The sequence below is a fragment of the Hevea brasiliensis genome, chromosome 6 (assembly GCF_030052815.1).
Source record: "Hevea brasiliensis isolate MT/VB/25A 57/8 chromosome 6, ASM3005281v1, whole genome shotgun sequence".
Lineage (NCBI taxonomy): Eukaryota > Viridiplantae > Streptophyta > Magnoliopsida > Malpighiales > Euphorbiaceae > Hevea > Hevea brasiliensis.
In genome coordinates, this window is record NC_079498.1 from 101,167,731 (window position 1) to 101,191,588 (window position 23,858).

The 23,858-nt window shown below is 32.2% G+C and overlaps 3 protein-coding genes and 1 pseudogene across 3 annotated transcripts; 1 reads left to right on the top strand and 3 right to left on the bottom strand.

Moving 5' to 3' along the window:
- Positions 1-3,349: 3,349 nt before the first annotated feature.
- On the top strand, positions 3,350-5,421 carry LOC131181001 (BURP domain-containing protein BNM2A-like; annotated as a pseudogene).
- A 1,106-nt stretch (positions 5,422-6,527) lies between these two features.
- On the bottom strand, positions 6,528-9,793 carry LOC110635910 (probable disease resistance protein At5g63020). The gene has a single exon (XM_021785409.2). The coding sequence runs from the start codon at positions 9,272-9,274 to the stop codon at positions 6,713-6,715; it is 2,562 nt and encodes an 853-aa protein (XP_021641101.2). The 5' UTR covers positions 9,275-9,793; the 3' UTR covers positions 6,528-6,712.
- A 1,147-nt stretch (positions 9,794-10,940) lies between these two features.
- On the bottom strand, positions 10,941-13,418 carry LOC110635899 (zinc finger CCCH domain-containing protein 39). The gene is made up of 2 exons (XM_021785399.2): positions 12,442-13,418; positions 10,941-11,309 (listed from the first exon to the last, which is right to left on the bottom strand). The coding sequence occupies exons 1-2, from the start codon at positions 13,046-13,048 to the stop codon at positions 11,083-11,085; spliced, it is 834 nt and encodes a 277-aa protein (XP_021641091.2). The 5' UTR covers positions 13,049-13,418; the 3' UTR covers positions 10,941-11,082.
- A 1,253-nt stretch (positions 13,419-14,671) lies between these two features.
- Positions 14,672-22,830, bottom strand: LOC110635889 (uncharacterized). The gene is made up of 9 exons (XM_021785388.2): positions 22,492-22,830; positions 20,677-20,868; positions 20,155-20,234; positions 16,851-16,910; positions 16,459-16,734; positions 16,329-16,391; positions 15,443-15,511; positions 15,103-15,148; positions 14,672-14,999 (listed from the first exon to the last, which is right to left on the bottom strand). The coding sequence occupies exons 1-9, from the start codon at positions 22,499-22,501 to the stop codon at positions 14,929-14,931; spliced, it is 867 nt and encodes a 288-aa protein (XP_021641080.2). The 5' UTR covers positions 22,502-22,830; the 3' UTR covers positions 14,672-14,928.
- Between the last annotated feature and the right edge of the window lie 1,028 nt (positions 22,831-23,858).

The window sequence follows — 23,858 nt, forward strand, 5'->3', positions numbered from 1 at the left end:
GAAATAAGACAAGCTCTTATGTTATAACTGTGGAGGATCTGGTCATTTTGCTAGGCTCTCATGGGTATCTGAGAAATGTGTTATGTAAAGTAGAAGTGTGCAATCAACATTTCACATGAAGCTGATGAGGAACCCAGAGGAGATGAGTATATTAATGAATCACCTTATCTTTAAAGTTCAAGCTTAAAGGGAAGATCAGATAATTTACCTGGACTAGTGATATTAAATCTGACCTGGAGGTTGACTATGTATAGGAATTATATTGATGTGTCATTGATTCAATTAATGGGTTATTGAAAAATTAATTAAATATATTATAAATTATTAAAAAATAATTAATTATAACACTTATTAAATTATAAACAAATAAATTAAATTAATTAAGTTTTAATTATTAAATATAAAATTTCAATATTTATTAAATTATGCTTAAATATATTATAAAGATATTATTAATTTTTTTAAAATATATATTGTTAGGAAATAAATTTTCTAATATTTGAGAGTAATACATAAAAATTTCTATACACGTGTAACTATCTTTTCAATATTTATAAAATATTAAATATATATTAATAAAAAAATAAATACGTTATTATGAAGACGTTTATTGTATAAAAAAATATAAAAATGTTATCTTTTAGCTTTATTATTGATTAAATATTGATAAAAGTTTTAAAGATTTGAATGCATGTATTTATTTAGTTATTTCAAAAATAAATTATTAATAATATTAGAAAAATAAAATAAAAACTTAAAAAATTATTTAAACATTTATTAAGATTTAAAAGCACTAATTAATATTGTATCATGTAAGAAACAATAAAATAAATTTGTGTTATAAAAATAAGTAAATATATTTATTTATTTATCTTTAATAAAAAATAACAATAATTTTAATACTTTTTATATATGATAATTTAATCGACATAAAATAATTTCATAAAAAAATTATGTAATAAAATAATTATTATGGAATAACATATATATTTTTTAGAATAAAAAATATATAATTACAAGTTAGATGTGATTTTAAAAATTTTTAATGAGGTTTTGAGTTTAATTTTCTTTATTAACACTAAAAAAAACTGTTTCTACTAACTGATTAGATTGATTAAGTCAAATAAATCCTATCAATTTATTAATATGATCGGTCTAATTAATGGAGTCAATTGAGTCAATTGAGCCAAATCAGTTCGCTAATTCAACCATTTGATTTAAATGGATCACAATAAGTAACATATATGATCATAGTACAAATCTTTACTAATTTGAGATATGATTTACTGATCAACTTGCCAATCTAGTATGAATTTAATATCAAATTTGTCTTCTTCCAATTTTTCTTCCAGTCTTCCATCAAATTGACTTCTATGGAAAGCACAACTTTTTCCATTTCTTAATAGATATAAGTAAGGGCACCATTGGGTTGAATTTTTGTAAGTACCCTATCGAATTTTAATAGGATGAATTTGAATAGTATATAATTAGATTTAGGACGGATTTGAGTTTAAAATTTAGTACTCGTGAAGAGTTTGGGTTGAGTTTGAATTTTACATGTTGGGTATCTATTACTCGAACTCATTTATATAAATATTTAATTAAATATAAATATATATTTTTATAATAATATTTAAAAAATTTTATAAATTTTATTTTTTATAAAATAAATTTAAAATATTTTATAAAATTATTAAATTTTTAAAATATAAATTATTAATAAAAATAATTTTTATGTAGATTATTAATTAAAATATAAAAAATTAAATGAGTTTAGATATTTTTTTGATGATAATAATTAAATTTAAAATAAATTTAAATAATTAAAAATAAATTTTAATTAAATTTAAAATAAATTCAAATTTTAAATGGCAGATATTTTGCCCGCCGGATATAACCTTGTTAACTATTCGAGCCTTGCCAGCCTCTATAGATGGAGCTATGAGCATTTGAGTGGGTTTGACCCATGGAAATTTTATATATATATATATATATTATTTTTAATTATTTATATGATGACCAACTAACATAATTTTTTTACTTTACTAAAATATTTAAAATTTTACTATATTTATTAGATTATTTTAATATTTAAAAATAAATAGTAAAATCTAATTTTATATTATTTTAATATTTAATTTATATTTAATAAATTAATAACTATCATACTTATTATTTTGACAATTTATATATAATATATGAAAAATTTATTGTATCCATTAATTTATTTATTTGTAAAATTAATGTTAATATTGATTTTTACCTAACATTTTGGTCCTAAATTGAGTGTATAAAATAGATCTATTGACTTGGGTTTAGTTTGAATCTTTTATGTTAAATTTTTCCTAGTTTATTAATATATTATAATTAAAAAAATGTAATATTATTTTTTACAACTATAAATATTAAAAATGTATTTTTTTTTTTTTATAATGGATATTGTGAAAATTTAACTGTGAAATCATAAAACAGATATGATTGTTTAATCACATATATTGATAATTAAGTCATTGTTAATTAATTTTAATAGATTAGATCTGATTATAATATTTTTTTAATGAAGGGTTCATTTTCTATTCTCAGCAACCATTAGTTGTTTATACCTAATAATTAATTAGATTAAATATTTTAATAATTTAACCACACCATTTTCAATAATTTGGCAGTTGAGTTCATTAATTATGCAATTAATCTGAAATTTCACGTGGTAAGCTTAAGAACAACTCTCTTGTCCAAGATGAGAGCGACAGTCAGTATCATCAGTCTCCATCTTGAGGGGTTGTGTGGAATATGTAAATTATTAATCATACCTTAGCTTGGTTTAATTTCCCTTTATTACAGTTCAGTCAAGTTAGCTAGTTAAGTACATCTTTGGTCAATGAGAAAATTAGATTATTAGGATTAATTACTCTTGTAACAATATATTAAAGCAAACCACTTCTTTTAAGGCATTTTGAAAAATTTTTGCTTAAATTTTATTTATTATCAACTTAAAATATGAATATATGAATTTAATTTTTTTTTTTTACTTCAACTCGATTTATAAACTTAAGAAATAAGATATATAACAGAGCTTACCTATTAAATATATAAGTTTCACATGTAGTATCTGATGTCGATGATAAACTAAGTTTATGTAAAAATTTCTTGTGGATCAATGTATTTAATTAATATAAACCTGTCTAACTCTATCTTAATATAAGGGAAGGATTGCAAGCCCATATATATAATGCCCAAGACCTCCCTTGCTAACTCACGTGAAACTTATCATTTTCAATCCCTTTAGATTATACGTTCTTTATAAAGAATCAGAATCATGGCCTATCAATCAGACAAGATGAGGCTCTGATACCAAATGATATGAATCTATCTAACTCTATTTTAAAGGCTAGCTTATAAGGAGAAGTTACAAATCCATATATATAACATTCAAGACTTCCCTTAGTAACCGATATAGAATGCATCATTAATAGATTAATTCCTAATATATAAGGCCTCCGCAAGAAATAATCCAAAAATTGGAGAGAATTCTATATTTTTAATGAGTGAACTTTTTAATGCACCCAATTAAAATATAGAATAATCTTTTAACTATATTAATTGTAAAAGACTATATATATTTATTGAGATGAGATGGATGAAAGATTCCATAAGAAAAATTTAAAACAAAATAAAAATAGATATCCATGCCTATATAATAAGGTGGATGGAGTCGCAAACCACATAAAACTAGCTAGAAAAGAACTCTGGGTAGAGTGAAGCTTGGAGAGAACCAGGAGAGATGGTTCTTCGGTTTGCTTCTTGTGTCCTCTTCTTGAATTTTTTGATTTTTTATGGTAATTCTTTACCTTAATTTAAATGTAAAATTGTTTTTTGTTTTCCCCAACTTCTAAACATTTAGTTTCATTAATTTTTTGCTTTTTTGTATTTTTAATATTTTATTAAATTTTTTATTTTTACTATAAAATAAAGATGATAAAAAAAATATATATATATATTTTTTGTAATTGAATATGTAATATTTTCACTTTTTGACACTAATACATTCATTATGGTGGTGCTGGCGGATGCCATCGTAAATTTTTAGTTTTTACAAAAATTAATTATTTCTGTTTCTTATAATTGAAAAGTAATTTTTTATTTGTTTCAAAATCTTAATTTTCAATATGATTCTCGTTTGATTCTTGTAGGACATACCCATTATATATATATATATATATATATATATATATATATATATATATATATATATATATATATATATTGGTTAATGTAGAAAAATAGAAATTGTTATTCATGTGATCCCATAGAAAAGTGATTTTAATTTGACTTCTTGTATTTAATTATTTGTATTATTTCATGTGCATGGTGCCCACCATGCTAGTGCAGTAACAGATGTGACTGAGCAAGCTCACTTCCACAATAACCTAAATGATGATATGATAAAGAAAAACTCGCTTCAACTATATTATAGAATCTTGGATGAGCTTTTCAAAAGCCCAAATTTATTAGGTGGTCTTGGTGTTGGAGGATCAAAGGCATCAAACAAGTTTGAGGATTTTGTGTTCGAATACGTTGAGCCTTCGTATATAGGCTTGTTCACTCCTGATAAGGTATGCTCTGGAAACGTTATGCCTATCTATTTTCCCATTCAGGACCTTTCTACTACTACCCTTTCCTTCATTCCTCAAGAAAATGAAATGGGTGATTCCATTACTCATTCTTTATCTCAACTACCAAACATTTTCAAGAAAATATCCCCCAAAATCTTGAAAAATCCACCTGCCTCACATATCTGTGACATTGATCAATATGAATGAGGAAACAAAAATTTGTGCTGAAGATATGGAATCAATGCTTCATTTTTTTGGCCGCGTGTTTGGATGGAAAGAGGAGTTCAAAATTGTAGGAACAAAACAGTTCTCATCTTCTGCCTTATTACAAGAATATGTTGTTTCAGAAGATCCTCAAGAGATTATAGGTTCAAGAAAGGTAATTTGTCATCCAAAGTATGGTTCATACTATTGCCACTATGATGTTAAAGGTGTAAATAAGGTTGTGAAGGTATTACTAGATGGTGAGAATGGAGATAAAGTGGAAGCTATTGCTGTTTGCCATATGAACACCTCATTTACAGCGCAGAATCTTGATCATCCTCTGTCTCGGATGCTCGGACTCAAGCCTGGAACATCTCCTGTGTGCCACATCTTAGCTGTAGGAAACTTTGTTTTGGTTCAGACATAGCCAAATAATTATTCTTTATTTGCCTGCAGATTCTTTGTTAATTGTATTTTTTTTACTAGCTTAATCATGTTTAGTTTGCTGTTCGTAAGAGTAGTACATCCCCATGTATGAAAATGGTGGATGTACATGCTCCAATTTGCTTATAATTAATAAAAGCATGGTTGTTTTTGTGTTTTAGTTTACATTGATAATCTCTCTCTCCATCCTTGTAAGGAATCCTTAATTATCCCCTTAAACTCTTTTGATGGCATGTGACTAAGAAAAGATATTTAATATAACAGATTAGGATTAAGGTTAAGTTTGCTTTTGATTTTATGTATCTCAACTTGTCAAATGCAGATTGTTATTATCAAATAAAACTGTACTGAAAACTAATCAGAAAAGAGCCTTAGGTCCTGTGGAAAATCAAGAAAGGAAATGCTTGTTCTGTGCTTGTTGATGAATCAAAACGAAGGAGTGCATTATCCAAATTATTGCATGTCTCAACAGTATATAAAGGACATTAATTTTGACAATTGTGATTCCACTAAAGCATGGTATTAGGCTATAAGCAAGGCAAATGTGGAGATTGTCTCACCATTAAAAGTCCTTTTACATGAAGTTGTTGCTCTGAATACTGGAATCTAAATCTGTTGGCCTCAAGCGCTAGCTGTTACTTGTTCATGTAAAAAGCATGTATGGGTAATTGAAACCGGGATTTTCAGAAATAAGACAGGCTTTCATGGGTATCTGAGAAATGTATTATGTAGAAGTGTGCAATCAACATTTGACATGAAGCTGAGGAACCTAGAGGAGATGAGTATATTAATGAATCATCTAATCTTTGAAGTTCAATCTTAAAGGTAAGATTTGAGAACAACCTTCCGTTCACTTATAACAAACTACGTGGGAAAAGGGAACATATTGCAATCAAATTTTCAAGGTTCACTTTGATACGATTGGTTGGCTCTTTTAAGCATGATGATTTTTGGGATAAGGGAAATTCTTTTGGAGATTAGTGTTCTTATGGTGGCAAACTTGGTTTTGATGATTTTAGTCAGTTTGATGTTTCTTCTAAACTGAAGAGCGCAAATAAACCACACAAGCAGAATGCATTACTTGAATCTGTTCATCTGCACTAACATAACACAGAGGTGGCCAGCAGCCACATTTTGTCGGTGCCCTGTTATGGCTCTGAAAAGAATTACGAAATGTCAACCTGTTATAATAGGAACTAATCATCCATATCTGCAATTCATTAATTACATTAGATTCAATTACATTGTAATAAACATGCAGTAACATTGTAGCTTATATAGGCCATTTCAATGAATTACATGTCTAATAAGATGATATCAAGAACATAACTAGGTGAACAATTCTCTGAGATCAAAGAATTAGCCTTATGAAGAAAAGCCATACGAAGTATATGCATCAGAATTGAGGAGTATAAGACCTGTTGCTTGTTGTGGCCATTCAGAAGACAAACTCAATACATACAGGCTTTGAAAAAGGGAAGGAAGGTACTTCGAGTGTTTTCATCCTCCCATTCTAGATTTTTCCACCAGTCTTCCCATCCTTGAATAACAATTCTGTGTTCCTTTGCACTGTTAGAATCAAGCGGAAGCTTCTTCAGCTTTGGACATTCATCAACAACGATTTCTTTCAGATAATGGAAAGGCAGGGCAATTGGATAGATGCTTTTCAATTTTGGCAGAGAAACTAACCGTAGAAATTCAAGCTTTGCCAATGAGTTGACATTTCCTTCAACCAACTTTCCTTCACAGATTATCTCTTCCATGTTGGAGCACCTTGATACAATGAGAAACTCGAGCTTTGGAGCAAGAGCAATCCATGTCAAGTCTTCCAGTTTCGAGCAATTGATTATGGAAACTTTGTGAAGGCTATTGAAGCTTCCTTCCCTCATGATCAATGACTGCTCAATTCTTAGCTCTCTCAAAGTTATGCAATTAATGAACTCAAGGTCATCCAGACACTTCATGCCTTCTAGAAATGATATATCCAATGACCTTGAGTGCTTGAAATGGAGAGATAAAGCCTGCGTGCACGTCTGGAACTTGTCCCAGCTTCTAAATGTTTCGAGAGAGTACTCGCGTGTTATGCTGATAGTTAGCTCATTCAGATGTTCCAATTGCTGCAATTCCCTTAACATGGATTGATGACCACCGGTCTGTATACCATCTCCCACAATTCGGTCCGAAGAAGCACAGTGAAGCATTCTTAGTACCTTCATGTTTGAAAAGCTAGCTATAAGTCGCATTGGGATTGTCTGGAGTTCGTAAGTGTACTCCAAGTTCAAACATTTCAGCTTTACCAAGTTTCTTAGCGCAACTGGCAGCTGTCTTATGCCTGTCCTGGACAGATTCAGATATTGTAAAGAACCTGTTTTCGAAATTCCTGATGGCAATTCATTTAGTTCTCTATTTCCTGACAGGTCCAAAACTTTCAGAGAAGGCATAAACTGAAAGAAAGCATTATCAATCATCTTCAAATGATTATTTCCCAGGAACAGAGTTAAAAGATCATTGCATCTAGGTGCTTTCGTTAGTCTCTGAATATGATTTGACATTAATGACATCCTTCTTACTCTTTCCCATCTCCCGATCTCTGGTGCTTCACTTAACTGAGCTCCTGCCTCCACCAAGTACTTCTCTCTGAGCCTCCCACATTCACATGATATCCATAGGGCCACCTCGCGAATCAAATCGTGCATTTTCACTTCTTCGCCATCATCTTGCAGTAAGCTAGCATGAACAAGTGTTCTGATAATTTTCTTGCCTTCACTAAACTCATCCAAAAACCCCTCCCCAATCCAGCAATCTATCAGGTTAAATTTGTTTATACTAAATTCTTCTGGGAACAAAGTGCAGTACAAAAAGCAGGATTTAATTGTTTCACTGGGTAGATTGTCATAACTGAACTTTAGTAAAGCAAAGACCGGATCTTTTGTACCTGAAAATTCTGAGACAGACTTCCTTAAGGTCTTATTTGAATGATCCCATTCTTGGAAGGTCTTCTTCAACTCCATAGCCTGGCCAACGGTTAGGAGTGCAAGTGGCAAACCATCGCACATTTTGGCAATGGTTTCAGCTGGCTTACGGATCTCTGGAATATCAAGTGTGTCTTTCCCAGCCTTCTCTCGAAAAAATGCCCAAGCTTTCTTCTCTGTTAATCGGTCCACTTCAATCTTTTCTTCAGCACCCATTTGGTTGCAGACCTCCTCTGTACGAGTTGTGAATATTATCTTGGATCCATTATCTCTATCTGGAATCGGAAATCCCACTTTAGTTAGATCAACAGGCTCCCAGATATCATCCAACAGCAATAGAAACCTCTTACGGCTCAAAACCTCGCAGATGTCTTTGGCTCTCTCTTCTGGACCTTTGTCCTTCCATCTGTCTTCAACAAATCCCAGTTCCTTCCCAACGTCATCTTGGATTTTTTCCAGGTTGGGATCCTGGGACACCACGACCCGTACGATGTAGTCAAATTGGCGTTCCGAGAGCAGGTTACTGCCAAATTCATTCATGACAGTAGTCTTGCCTACACCTCCTTTGCCATATATGCCAACGCGTCCTACACCATCTTTCCCAAGGCAGCTCCGGAGCTTATCTAATGTTCCTTCAATAGGTGTAGCCAATAATTGTTCTCCTTCAGTGTTTAGAGCAGCCACGTCTGTCAACGTACTTTGAATTTTCCTTCCAATCTTGTGCCTGGACCAGCAATTCCTGGGACAGCAGCTTCCGAGACAGTTGCTTTCAAGTTCTTGAGAGCCCTGATTCACCAGTTCAGTAGCATTAGTTTCCACAACTTCAACCTTTGAAAACCAATGCTCCAGCTTGTGTATCATCTCGTTTACTCTGTCGGCTGTCTCAACTTTTGTGTTCAAATGGTTCCTTAGATGACTCAGCATTTGCATATTAGATCGCAAAATATTGAGATCTTCGTCATAACAAACATAACCTCCATGTTCTGTGATGCAATTCCAAAAGCAGGAGAGCAATTCCACCAGGGAAACTTCCACGTTCATTCTTTTTCAAGGGTGGAGTAGGACTAATGGATGAAGGTTAGAAAGCTGAAAAGTTTGTGAATTGCTAATCGAGAAATTTGTTATTTTCTTAACTTCGTAGGATGGGAAGCACTCTTATATATGTATATATATAATTGGCAGCAGACACTCAAGGTACCAAACTTAGGCGCTGTGACGTTATCGTTGCCAAAAATTGGAAGACGATGGAAACTTGGGATGGCTAAACAAGTAGGGCCTGGAAAACTTCTTTACAGGCTGCTTGGAATGGAATCTCAACTGTACGTCTTTAAAAAATAAATAGAAAGAAAGGGTGATCAACAATTAGTGCCTGCAGGAATATTTGTTTACAGGATACATGAAAAACCTCGTAGATGCCTTCAGTCCTTCGCTTATCATATCACTTTTTGTAATTCTGATCTGAACTATCTTTGCCAAAGCTACCTTCTAAAAAGCAAAAGCTAAATGGCTATGCTTACTTACAGAATGCATTTCTTCAGATTCTCTATGGAAAATAAATTGTCATCTCTTCGCATCTGTATTTTCATCCCATGTGTTTTCCAACTACTTCATTTATCTTTTTTTTTTTTCAGCCTTATCAATTTGGAGCGCATTTATTCTAACTTTACACTTTTTTTTTGGGTAGAAATTCTAACTTTAGATTTGTTGTGCGTTTTCAATATTCCAGTCCCCATATACTTATGATGTGACCAAAAGCGAAAGTGCTAATCAACAAGGCTGTCAAATAGTGGAAATGATCAACAAGGCTGTCAAATCTCACTACTTTAAGGCTGAGAGTTATACGGGTTGAACTGAAATTAAATTAAATAAATATTATACATTATATAAAATGAATAAAATTTGTAATATTTTATTGAAATCACAAATGAGGTATAATAACTTCAATTACAAATTTTAATATATACTATACTATTTTTTTAAAATATTTTGAAAGTTTTTGTTAAATTTAAAATCTTGAAAATATAAAGTTGTATGGTAAAAAAAAAGAATTAGAATTTGAAACCCATAAAAACTTAAAATGTAAATGGATCAGTCTGTATAATTCTAAATGAAACTCAAAATATTATGTATGATAATATATATATTTATATTATGAAAATACACATAAATATTATATTTTTGATGTCCTCAAGAGCATTAGATATTGTTTATGCACAATAATGTTCAGAGAAACTTCTCTACTTCAGGACATAAAAAACAAATCAGAGATTTTGTCTTAACAAAGTTCAGAAACGAGGCTCCTCTTCAAATAAAGAGCTTTGAGTTCCCAAAGGCTTATTTGAATTTTAATAGTTGTCAGCTATTTTAATAGTTATTAACTATTTTATTGATTGTTAGCTGATAAATATTAGCCGTTAATAGTTACTTGGTTACATAGTATTTTAAAATAGAAGTGTTCGGTAAAATTAATGATTGAATTATCTGTTAAATGTAAAAATAACGTATCATCTTGTTGACTCATAACCTCTAAGAACTATTCAAATACTACTCTCCCAATTTTCAAAAACTAATATAAATATTATATTACCGAACAGTAATTAAAAAAAAAAATTAAAAGTTACCTTAAAGACTGTTGTCAAATAAGATCAAAATAGCAATGTCTCTTTGAAAATTGGCTAGCTAAGGCCTAAACATTCAAACTATCATATTGGTCCTCAAACAGTGGTGTTTATTAACTGAAACCAAGCCACAGTTCCCAAGAGTCAACCAAGATCTACAAACCAAGAAGCTCAGAAAAACAAGAGAAAGGAGCTAACTATGGTGAGTGCCAGTAAGATTCAACTACATTTCTATGCTTTGTTCAGTGAATCATACAGGGAGGGCATATCTTCTATCCAATCAGCATAGATGCCACTAATTTTTTGTGCTGCTCTCTTCTTAAATGCGCACTTCATGCCTCGCACTTGCAGCTGATAACTAGTCCCAATTACATTCTTGCTAATGGGAAGAGTCTTCGAAGTGTTAGTTGGCACAAAACCAGAAACCAATCCAATGCGGCCAATAGGCTTTTCTAGTTCTGTAGGTGAAAGTGAAAATCAATATCAAACATCCAAAAATCTTATTCCAAAGAGCATTGTTGCAGGTTGCAATCCAAAAGAAAACAGAACTAAACCACAAACAAGATCTTAGTCAACATTGAATAAAGAGAACCGAAAGAAACTAATAGAACCAATGAACTCAATATCTTAAATGTTCAACAATTGTTCATCATTAAAGTAGCTAGACACAGGTTTACAAAATGAATGATTTGTATCTTTCAATGCCTTGCTAAAAAAAAGGAAGCATCCAAAGAAAGAAAAAAGAAAAAGGAAAAACATATATAACAACATGAAAACTCAAAAAGCCGCGTCACCAGGCCTGGAAATAATATCCATTTGCTTGTGAACAAAAATCAACTTAGGCAGAACGATGATCGATATGGCCAACAAATTATTCAAAAACTGGCAAAAGCATGAGTTTTTCTAACTTCTTCGGTCGGAAATTGCATGAAAATTCAGGGTATCCTATTCCTGCCTTAAAAACAAGATATAGCTTTCATCATAGTCATAGCCTGCTTTGATCTCTTCAAACACAAAATTCAAGACACTATTCTAACTTCATTGGCATTTATGGAATTTATGGTTTCTAATCATGAAAATATTTGCTTCAAACATTATTTGACAAGAAACATATCAATCTACCATCAATGGCTAATTTGCCAATAACAACAACAAAAAAAGGTATTGGGAGCGATATCAACAAAACCAAACTTGCATTCTATTCTTTAGTGCTAATTAACAAATTTCATTTCTTCCATAAAGATTAATTAGCTAAAATGATGATAGCATCTTTTATATTTATGCTCTATGTAAAAGTGAAGATCCTTTATTATTATTATTATTAATCAAAATCCTCATAATTTGGGAACTCCAACAGTAGTTAGTGAGGTTCTAACTCGAAATCCATAACCGCTGAGCTCCTTTCAGTCCTTTGTGTGCAAAGTTCTTAATTATTTTTAATAAATTATGACTAATCTAATACGGTTAATCAAGCTATTTTGTGAGAGTTCCTATAACTTCACAGGTAAACCGTAATTTGTTAACTTGAAGCTATAATAACTGGTGCATGCCCAAAAAATGATGGCAGTATGTAAAAGAATTCGTAGGCACCTGCTTGTCCATGAGCGAAGCAACATATCTTTCCATATAGGCAGCTTCCAGTCCTCTCCCAGTTGTTACATAGTCTTTTCTTAATCACTGGCTTTGAGCTCGCACAACCATTTCTGTGAACCCCTGAAAATCCTGTAGTTCCAGTTCTTATGGATAAACTCTCCCTACAAGCCCCCAATTCTCTCTTAATATTGTCAGGACTTACATGAAGGAAACGACACTTATCCCCATATGTGCATTCTTTCCTGGAATAGAACATTCTGCATAAATTTGATTGATCTACTGCTCTATAAAACCCGTTCCAAGTCCTGGACAATCCATCCTCGTTTACCACAGGCGCTTGCACGTTACGCAGGCGCTTCCGTAACTCATCACTGCCATGGGCATAGCTACATTTGTAACCATAGCTACAATACCCCAATCTAAACTTCGCGCATAGTTGGGTCTTGAAGCTGCCAGTCACAGCATTGTTCGTTGCCACAGGCATTTTAGGACATGGGGCAGCAATTTCGCAAGTTCTGGGTATCTTGCATAATGGGTCTCCATTTTGAGAGAGATCTTGGTATTCTTTATTCTCAATGGGAAACTGAGGGCGTAACTGAAGCATTTGGCTACAAATCCCAGAGGTAGAAACTAGAAGTAACAATTTGCAACCAAGTGCTTCTCGAGAACCAGATGGAACTTCTTTAAGATCACAAAAACCCAGATAGTACTGAAGATAAAAACATCAAATGTCACCAACAACACTCAATCTTATACAAAAGATCCAAATGAAAATGCTGAACCGAGAACTGTCTCCATTGAATCATCAAGAAAACCCCATATGAATTAGAACACAGAGCACCAAAGATTCATCAAAGCTTTAGGAAAACCATGTGAACTAAAAAGTAAAAACCCTATAAAGATTTCCCAATGCTTGTTCATAGCGTCTTTTAAACTTCACAGGCGTTGAGCGGAGAGGCTAAAATAGCCCTGATAAAAACCGCCAAAAATGAGCAGGCTAGGGACCCAATTACCAAAATAGCCCGGATAAAGACCCGATGTGTGCGGTTCAGTTATACTTCTGCCTAAATTTTTGGAATTATTTTAATTTGGTTATATTTGATATGATTTTAAAATATATTTAAATTAAATTTTTATTTAAATTAATTTTTTAAAAAATTAAATTTAATTTGAAATATAATTTTTGCAAATAATTATGAATTATAACTTTAACACTTATATATAATTATATATTTTTAAAATAAATTATAATAGATCACAAATTTTATATAAATTTTTCTTGAAAATCATATTAAATTTTTTTATAATTATTAAAAATATTATTATAAATAATTTTTTTACAAAACTATATATCATAAATATTAAAAAATTTAAAAATTTAGTAAAATATGTGGTTTGTTATTAATTATTTTTTATTATTTGAAAAATATATTATTATTTAATTAAACATTTTTACTATTTTATATTTAAATAATTATAATTATATAAATATTTATTATTTTTATAAATATATAATTACTTGAACATAAAATAAATAATTATTTAAATATAAAATTTAGATATAACCATTATTTTATTAATAAAATAAATTTGTATAAACCAAAATGTTTTGAATTGGAAAGCTACTAATGGAGTTAATGAACAATTCAAACAACAATAAAATTGGATTGATTTATAGCTTTTGACATACCTCAGACTGTAGTATTAAATTTGTCGAGAGTGCTAAATAAATAACACATTAATTCATCCTAATTTGAATTCATTTTAATTTAAATTTATATAAGTTCTTTTCACATCAAAATGACTAACTAATCTAATGTTGTAACTCAACTATCTATATTTTTCTTTTAATTTTTATTTTTGTTCATTCCTGATCTTGGAGGATAGAAAGAAAAGAAGAGGTAAAACTAAACTAACTTGAAGGAGAATAGTACAATATGATCTAAAAGCATTATAAATTTTCGAGGATTTAATCTAAAATCGTTTAGAATGGAGAAAGAGAATCCATACAACCAACTCCAAATTTTTGGGATAAAGGTTTAATTGAGTTGAGTTCATATCTGACCTTGGATTCTCAACACGTGATTTAAGCAAAGCATAGAAAAAGGAAGCCGAGAAGAGAAGAAAACAACAGTGCAATGCACAGGAATGTTGCAGACTTTTGAGTTAAAATCTCCCAATAAAATAACGAGAGAATGAAAAATAACTTAGGAAAAAAATTCAAAAATAATAATTAAAAGAAGTCTTTATATTGATGAATAAATCACAGCTGAGAAGTTGTATATGTTCAATTACATTTATTGAGCAATGTCAAAACTTTGGAAGTTATCCATGACTAGCATCAAATTTGAGTAACAGATCCCACTAAACAGCAATGATCACACAACTGCACATTCTGCCATGCATGGTTAGTGCACAGAAGGACAGATGGCTCACATTGTATAATCACCTCAATAATGCTGGGATATATATTTAGATCATCTACTAATGAAGCTTCTTTATCCCAGGAAATGATGGAAGGATTGCAATGAGAGCATCACCATATCCAACAGGTTCTGTACAAAAAACAGGCATGAAGAACTTATAATGAACCCAGATCTTTGCACTTGAAGGAAAACCCACAATTTGAAAAGACTGAGAAAAAAAGAGCGAACTTACCGCCATCCTCCCGCAGTATTTTGATCACCTCACCTGATACATCAGACTGCAAAGGATGAAAGAAAATAAGGACTTCAATTGCAAATATTAATTACATCCCATTTGACACTGTCAAATTGACTTTTGTTTCAACCTTGTTAAACTTTTGGCCCTCAACCTTGAAGGACTGATTCTAAGAACATTAATAATCACAACAGTGAAAATATAAAGTATAATTATACTGTGTTGCACCACATGTTGGCCAGTTACGGCCTAATTAACTGTGGGGCCAAACAAAGACTTGACAAGGAACTTGCTTCCCACATTCAAGACAATAATTACATGAATTCAAGGTCCAAACCTCAATTGGAATCTCGCCGCCCAGCTGTTCAATGTAGCAAATCACTTGGCCCTCCTTCACTATTTGCTTCTGTTGAGCAGAGAAAAGTTATCAACGTTAGTTGATAGACTCTGCATAACTGATGCGCTACAGCAAAGGATCAACATATGGTCTATGACAAAGGACAAACACAAGGTCTACGATTAATTGGCAAGCGCCCATGAGCAAGGCAAAACATTTATTCCAAAATCAAGCCCCTCGAATCTCCCGACTATATAATGTAACACCACTATTTTCTTGTGCCTTTTCCCCCCTCTTTTTTCACGAATTGCCACGCATTAATGATGCAATTAAAAAAAATTCATTGAAAGGCAGAGAAAATACAAGGTAAAAATATTTGAGCTGAATTGCTTTCCTAAAAATTGAATAGGCACATGAAGATCAAGTACAACACTAAAATTTCTGTGACCAAATAAAGTGGAGCAGGAAAACTCAAGTACTCAACTTCACATTTAACTAGCCTTCTGTTCATACTTCAATGAGATTGTCATTGACTACAATGAAAGAAAGTAATTACATTCTCTTCACCTCCCCCCAAAAAAAAGATAATAATAATAATAATAATAATAATAATAATAATAAAAGGAAGAAAAAGAGGAAGAGGAAGATTAGCAAGAAGTAAATACAATAAATCCATCATAAAATGAGAGTATAAAATAATAAAGCACAAGATAAGAAGATCATCTAAAAAACCCATAACAAAACCTCTTTTTTTAACTTTTCTTTTAGATAAAGAATGATTATATTTCAAATGAAAAGGAAGCATTTGTCCATCTCATATAAATGCAGTTGATAATTTGCATGGTCCTGTCCTATACAATACAATATTTCTGACAGTAATTGGTACCTCTTTACATGATGGGGGAGCACGTTTTCCCTTTATAGTTCGAGATCTTCGGAAAAAACCCACCTGCATATTTATGATGTTAGTGCCTCAAGCTTGAAGAAGCCAAAGCATTCTTACTTAAGATTCTCACCCTTGGAGACTGCAATATCATTAAGCCCTCATCTGCAGCTCTATCCAGAAATGATTTAATCCCTCCTGAAAAAGGTACTGGTTTGGAGATGGCCAAAGATGTAGAAGACACTGACCCATTTGAATCAGGTGCCTTGATACTGGTATCCACACTGACAGAGGGGGAAGCAGGAGCAGGAGCAGGGGCAGAGGCAGAGGCAGAAGCAAGAGTAGGCAGAGGTGGAACTTTACTTTTCTCAGTTAAGTCCCTCACCACATATAGCCTAAATCCTCCAACCTAACGACAGGCAAGACAAAGGGAAGTAGAGAAAGAATAGAGAACTATCAGAAAATTTTCAGGTAAATTGCATCCAAGTTATAAGAATAGGCATAAAGCAGTTGATGATTGCTTACTTTCAATTCAAACTCTGCAATAGAACTTGTGTTGCATATTTCTGTGACCAGAGATTCAACCTGCAGAAAAAATTTAAGTGAAACATGTGTCTCAAAGCCAAAAAGGAACTTCCAAACATTATGTATTTTGCACTATAAACAGACATCTTTACACAGACAGAACTCACATGATGCTTGAAGGGAAAAGTGAAGGAAAGGTAGTTGGGTGGATAAAAATGACATAATACAGAAGACAATGGTTGAACTAACTTTGGGATAAACATTTACCCTCACTTTAATGATGGATAGGGAGGATGTTTAGGGATATGATAGGACAAAAGAGGGCTCATTACTATACAATTTTCCAACATCTCATGAAGAAGTTATAACTTGTATTTGATAGTTGATACTCACCATCCTCACCTTCAATTTCTATACACACTTGTGGAATCTGTATACACAAAATTTTGTATCATATTCCTTTCTCTAAAATTCAGAGAGCAACACAAGAAACCATAAGAATGGTTTTTGTGGAGTCTAAACTAAAAAATGCACGCTTCTTTCCACAAACAACTCAACCAAGGATATACAAAGATGAGACAGCAAACAAGCCAACCCAATCCCAATTTTTCGCTGTTCAAAATAAGCACAGTAAAAAATGGGAATTCACTTGAGAATTGAACAATACAAAAAGGATATGTTGAAGACTGGCTCAAAGGCAGCCCAACAACTCCATTGCTGCCCCATTGGAACTTTTTAATGACAAATTTCTTTCAAACCAAAGCTTAAGCATAAATAGCATATAACAAGTAAGCCTTAAAACCAAATTAGCTAGGATTGGCTATATGGATCTTTTTTCGCCGTTCAGCTTTATTTAAAATCAATTCTGCATCAATGTCCAAAAATTATAAATATTTTGAAATTACTCCCCTCATTATTTTAAGTCTTCCTCTTCCCCTTCTCACTTTTTTCACTACTAATTTATCTCCCTTCAATATTAGGGCATTCAATGCTCTATGTTGGACATGACTAAATCATCTTAATCGATCCTTTCTCATTTTATTCTCAATGTATTTATAGTAGAAATGCGAATGTGGTCATTCTTAACCTTATCAATTATCATGCTACCAGACATCTATCTTGACATTACCGTTTCTCCTACGCTATGTTATACCTTAGATGCCCAACATTGACTCCCATACAACATAGCTAGCTTGACCTCAATTCTATAGAACTTACCTTTCACTTTGTTAGGGATCTTTTATATAGCACGGAAACGGAAACACGAACACTGAAAAACGCAGACAGACACGGGAAAACAGCATTTTCAAAAATATATGGGTATGTATATATATATATATATATATATATATATATATATATATATATAAGTTTCATACTAAAAAAAAAAAAAAACTATAGCACAATTTATATACAAATTAAAATTATATAACTTTAATTGAACAAATTATTGTAAATTATATACAAATTATACAATTTATCTATAATTTATATAACTTAAATTAAACAAGCTATCTATATATATATATATATATATATATATATATATTATCAAAATCAGAAATAAACACAAAACCCATTAAACCAATATATAACAACCAATGAAACACAAATTCAAAACCATTAACCTAATATAAAAACCCAAATTTACCAACATCAACTTCTTGAAATGCTCAGTGCAAATACGATACTGAACCAAGGGAATGCTCTGCCTTGCATGGATTGGGATGGGATGGAAAATTGAGAACTTTGGGAAGCAAGAAGGAAAAAGGAGGCAGATTTACTCACCTGCAGTCCCATCGCCCTCGCTGCCTTCAGTCGCCAGCAGCAAGTGCTCCACTGCTGCTGCTCCTCCTCCTTCTCCTCCACCTCTTCTTCTTCTTATTCTTCTTCTTCTCCTCCTCCTCTAATGCAGTGTGCGACAGATAGCTAACCTTTTTTTTTATATATAAATTAAAGACACGCGTTTCCTCCCCAAAAACGCGTTTCCGATTCTCCATATTTGAGGAAACAGCCCTGAAATGTCTTGCCGGCGTGTCCTCGCATTTCCGGACCGAAAACGTTTCCAACACGGGGAACTCTACCCCGTGTCGTGTCCGTGCATATCCTAGATCTTATAGTCGCATAGCACACCTATCACGCACTTCTACATTTCATCCATTCTATCTTGATTCTGTGAATAACATCCCCAAGCTTAATTTGCTCATGCTTATTTAAAATTCAAACAATTCATGAAAAACTGATAAAAAGTTATTGACAACCACATCTATACAACTCCAACATGGAAAGCAAAAAAATCCTTTCTTCATGTCTGGTAATAGTGCCGCTGGCTGGAAGTGCTTACAATTCTTGATGCCATTAATCTCCATAAAACAATGTGTCAGCCACTCTAATTAGTTTCGAAAGAACCAAGTTCCAGTTCAAAAACATATGTAACAGCAATCCACCTCAATTTGAGCTTCTTTAACAAATTAGCAGGATTGGCAAGCCACAAGTGGATTCCAAATGACTTGTTTGACTATTTACAGCATATATATGAATAGTGGCACTAAGATTTCCTCTGTGATAATGTGCATGGTTAACAAAATCCTCTCTTCACCATTTCCTTTAAAAAAACTACATGAAAACACGGAGGGAGAGAGAGAGAGAGAGAGAGAGAGAGAGAGAGAGAGAGATGGAATTTAATCTCAATTCTAATCCACAAAAGTTAAATTCCAACTAGATGAAATCAGCTACATGAATCTCTTTCTACCATTGTTTTCCCTTCTTAAATGATCTCATCTATTCCCATTCAAGATACAATGGCAATCCAGAACATGATAAACAAATATATATATATATATATATATATATATATATATATATGTTATGTCATAAACTGAAGCACTCATAGAAAACAATATTGAACAATCAGCCAGGTGCATCAAGAAATTAAAATCTACATGAACAATCGGCAATGTGGATCATAAATTTCCCAGTCATAATTTGGAGAAAAAGGGGAGAAGAAGAAGAAAAAGGAACCACACTCTGGCTTTCAATTTTACCCTCTGAATTTCTAGTTCTCTCTGCAGCTGTATATTTGAAACACAATGGAATAATCATGCCAGTAATACTGCACACAGAAAATTTATTCAAAGGAAAATTTTATAATATGAAGCTTGAATAACCAGTCAACCACCAATTGTGAAATCATACAAAATACAACCTTCAGATCTCTGTAAGTAGCAATAAATATTACAATGAAAATGGTGAAGTAGTGGCAGTCAGGATTTAAAACTCATACAACTAACAGGGAGGTACTTACCTCAGTTGAATTTGGAATAAGTTGGCTTGTTAAATCAGATGATTTAATCTCTTTGAAGCCGTCCACTCTATTTGTAGCAGCTAGAAATAGAAGCAGATAAAATAAGTTACTCAGCAACTGAAACATGTAACATTCTCACAGTTGCATTGCCATGTAATCCCACATGCAACTTTCTTGTGCCAATGAAAGGACACCAAAATTAAATGAGGGATCCTATAACAGTTGCATTGCCATGTAATCCTGCATACAACATGCACTAGCTAAACCTAGGTAACATGTGGAGGGCACTGAACCCAGTCTTGTGTGTCTCCTTTTTAAAGATAAAAGTTTGTGAGCCCTAATGGGCAAAAAGGGACAATTTCTCAAGAGTGGACTAGATCGTTAAAACTCAATAAACTGGCAATTTGTTTCGGAAAAAAAAAGATGGCTGCGATTTTGAATATTGTTTTTATTCACCATAACTTTGAAATGCCATTACCCTAAGCAAGAGTGTACAATTACCAAATGTATTAAGGCACTTACACTCTGTTTCCAGTTTTGGACCACAACACATGCTCAATACTTTCTTTGGTTCATATGATATGGTGAGACCTGCATATTGTACTTCTCTCCTGCCTATCCATGTCCTGGTGCCATTCCCTTGCCTCAGATTCCCAACTCTTGCTCTGTCAAAATCCAACTTTGGAAGTTTAATATTTGAAGCTCCTAAGCCGCCTGTAAGAACCAAACAACAAAATAACTAAAGCACGTGAAAATCTTTCATAATATATGTGGGACAGTGGGATTACTAAATATTAACTGCTTTTGGATAGGAAAGAGAAATACCTCAAATTAATAACAAGAAGATAACAAAACATCTTCTAAATCTGAATTCTATTATAGGATCACATTCGCTTAAATTGTCTTACCCATTCAGAAATTATGCAACTGTCTAATTTAACAAATATTCTCCATTGTTTGTTAGAAAGCAATGCATTTTCATGGCCTCAACACAAACAGCTATGATCCATTACAGGTCATGCATTTCCTTCAGTTCAAACGTCCTCTTCTAACAATATCGAAACTATATAAAAACCTAAGTTTTTCGCATTTATCAAATTTACATCTTTGGTACTAGAAATACGAATATCTGTAACTAACAATGCCTATTAAGCTACAACCCAAAAGGCTATACCAAAAACAAGTTAATCGTCTGCAATAACTACTTGTGAGACATTTAAACACACAAGAGATCCAGCTGGTAGACAATAGAAGAGGAACTACTGTATGAAAAGTGAATATTAGCATGGGGAGAATTTGATCAAATTTCTGGCCTGCACCTTTTTTTCCTTCTTTTTTCTTGGAACTAAAATTTAGTCATATATGTTAGCCACTTCCAACTCAACTTAATTCAAACCAACCAACACCCCAACAGCACATGATCCGAAAATCCTATTGTAGGTTTCCTCAGGTAACCAAGTCTTCATACTGTTCCTATTTTACATTTCTTGAAGTATAAGTGGCCTCAAAGCAAGTAGACCCCTTCCTACTACAGTATGTAAAGAATCCACCACCTTCCAATGACTACCGTATCTCCCCACCAGTAAAAACAATAGGCATTGGCTGCCTTCTTTAAATAAATCAGCCATGGGAAGCAGTACAAGAAGATGCCAGAATGGTTAAAGCATATTGTGTAATATTTGAAATAGTAAACTGTGAAAATAATTACATTGTCAAAACAAGATAGTTTCTGAAAGAGAAAACTGCAAAGGAAGCTGAAGTTGACAATGAACTACAAAAAAAGTTCATTTCATGCTGAATTGCATTGACCTAAGATTGAAAACTATGAAGACGATATTTGGGCAATTTTCTAAGTTTAGGTGATGAGTATGTCTAATGTATTACAAGGTTTGCCATACAAGCTAGAAGTTTTTCATGATAATGTGAAGCCAAACATGATCAAACTATTCATAAACTAGATGACTTTATAGACTAAAGTATCTTAATTCCTCAGTCAAGAATATTCCAACACTAAAACAAATTTGATATGAAAATATGCAATTTTCACAGAACTATTCAAGCAGAATCCTTCCTCTTTCTTATCGAAATTCCAGGTTTCCTTGTGATTAAAAAAAAAAAAAAAGCGAGCTTTATTTCCAGCCAACTACCCATACAAATTCTAAACAGAAAATTCAAAAAATTTTGAAGCCGATGAGCATGTTATACCAAAATGCAAGATTAACAAATTCAGTCCAAGATATTAACCAGCAAATGACTTAATCAGAGTCACAACACAAACTCAAATCAAATATCCCATCATCTAATGCAAATGACGGAGAGAGAGAGAGAGAAACTCACAGGAAGCCATAGGAACCTCTGAAGCGTTGGAGACCAGGGAATCCAGAAAAGTAATGAAGAGTCCAAAATAAACAAAACCCAGTGCAAATCCAATCTTAAATATCCACAAGGCACAAAGACCGTGCTTATGGGTGCGTGCGTGTCTACACTATAAGTGAGGAGAAGTTAGTATGTGGCTATTGCGTCTCCTCAAACATTAGAATTGTGCAATTTAGCCCATATAAGAACGGGAAAGTGCAGACAGATAGACACAGAGTAAGAGTCGTAAACCCCCCGAAGACGACAGAAGAGAGGGAGCCACCGACGCCAAAACTCTACAGCTGGTGTATTGTATTGGATTAGTTTGGCCAACGTGCTTTTATTATTATTATTATTTTTTTTATCTTTTTCAAACATCTTTTGAATTAAAAACTGAGTAAAAAAAATAATTATTATTTTAAAATTTTAATATAAAAATAAAATTTAATTAATATATTTAAAATAATATTTTTAAAAAGAAAATTGCAATGATAAACAGATTTTTTTTGTATTTTGCATATTGGGCCAAATATTTGAACCCAATAAATCTTGTAGAGAACTCTTGGGCCCGGCTTCATTGGATCTTTAAATCCAGTCCATAGCCCAACTAATCAAATATTCAAAATTTGCAATAATTTAAAATTAAATTTAATAAATTTTAATTATTAGAATACTAAAATAATAAAACAACTTTTTTTTAGCATTTAAAATGATGCATTTTTCTTGAGAAGCAGTTTTTACCTTTAAATCACAATACTAAACAAGCACTTAAAGGAATAATGCTTTTGCACAAATGGCTAGAAAATCAGAATATGGGAATGGAAACCAAAAACACCCTCAAGGCTAAAGGTTTTTGAAATGACCTTTCAAATGGAAAGATTTTTCTTTCAATTACCTTTCTTTACAAACACATACATTTCTCAATGAGAATGAGAGTTATGGAATTGATAATGTAATGTGCCTCATAGGACAATGTTCTAAAGAAGCACTAAGGTCTCACTGCATGCTACTAGCAGAACACACTAGGCCCTAATGCATGCAAATGGCTAAATAGAGAGAGATATGCATATACTTGACTACCACACAAAAAAAAAAAATCCAATACTTATAATAAAGCTAGCTTAAAAGGAAGACAATAATCTATTGCTTAAAGCCTAATATTTACCTTATTCTGGAGGAGACATCATGATTGCTAGCTGCTTTTTGAAGATGCACACAACAGGTCAATGAAGGGAGTCCAATGTTGTTAATGTTTATATATATATACATGCATATATGTGTGTTTATGAAGGAAAATTAATAGTTTAATGATTATTCCTCTACATGTCTATTAATTAACATAATAATCA

What these genes read in the sequence shown, in the direction of transcription:
- LOC110635910 (XM_021785409.2), bottom strand. Translation starts at nt 9,274, where the DNA reads ATGAACGTGGAAGTTTCCCTGGTGGAATTGCTCTCCTGCTTTTGGAAT.
- LOC110635899 (XM_021785399.2), bottom strand. Translation starts at nt 13,048, where the DNA reads ATGCTTCAGTTACGCCCTCAGTTTCCCATTGAGAATAAAGAATACCAA. An exon ending in CTTCGCTCATGGACAAGCAG is followed by an intron (nt 11,310 to 12,441) that starts GTGCCTACGAAT and finishes TTTCACCTACAG; the next exon opens with AACTAGAAAAGCCTATTGGC.
- LOC110635889 (XM_021785388.2), bottom strand. An exon ending in TCCAAAACTGGAAACAGAGT is followed by an intron (nt 20,235 to 20,676) that starts GTAAGTGCCTTA and finishes TTCTATTTCTAG; the next exon opens with CTGCTACAAATAGAGTGGAC. An exon ending in GCGGCGAGATTCCAATTGAG is followed by an intron (nt 15,149 to 15,442) that starts GTTTGGACCTTG and finishes CATCCTTTGCAG; the next exon opens with TCTGATGTATCAGGTGAGGT.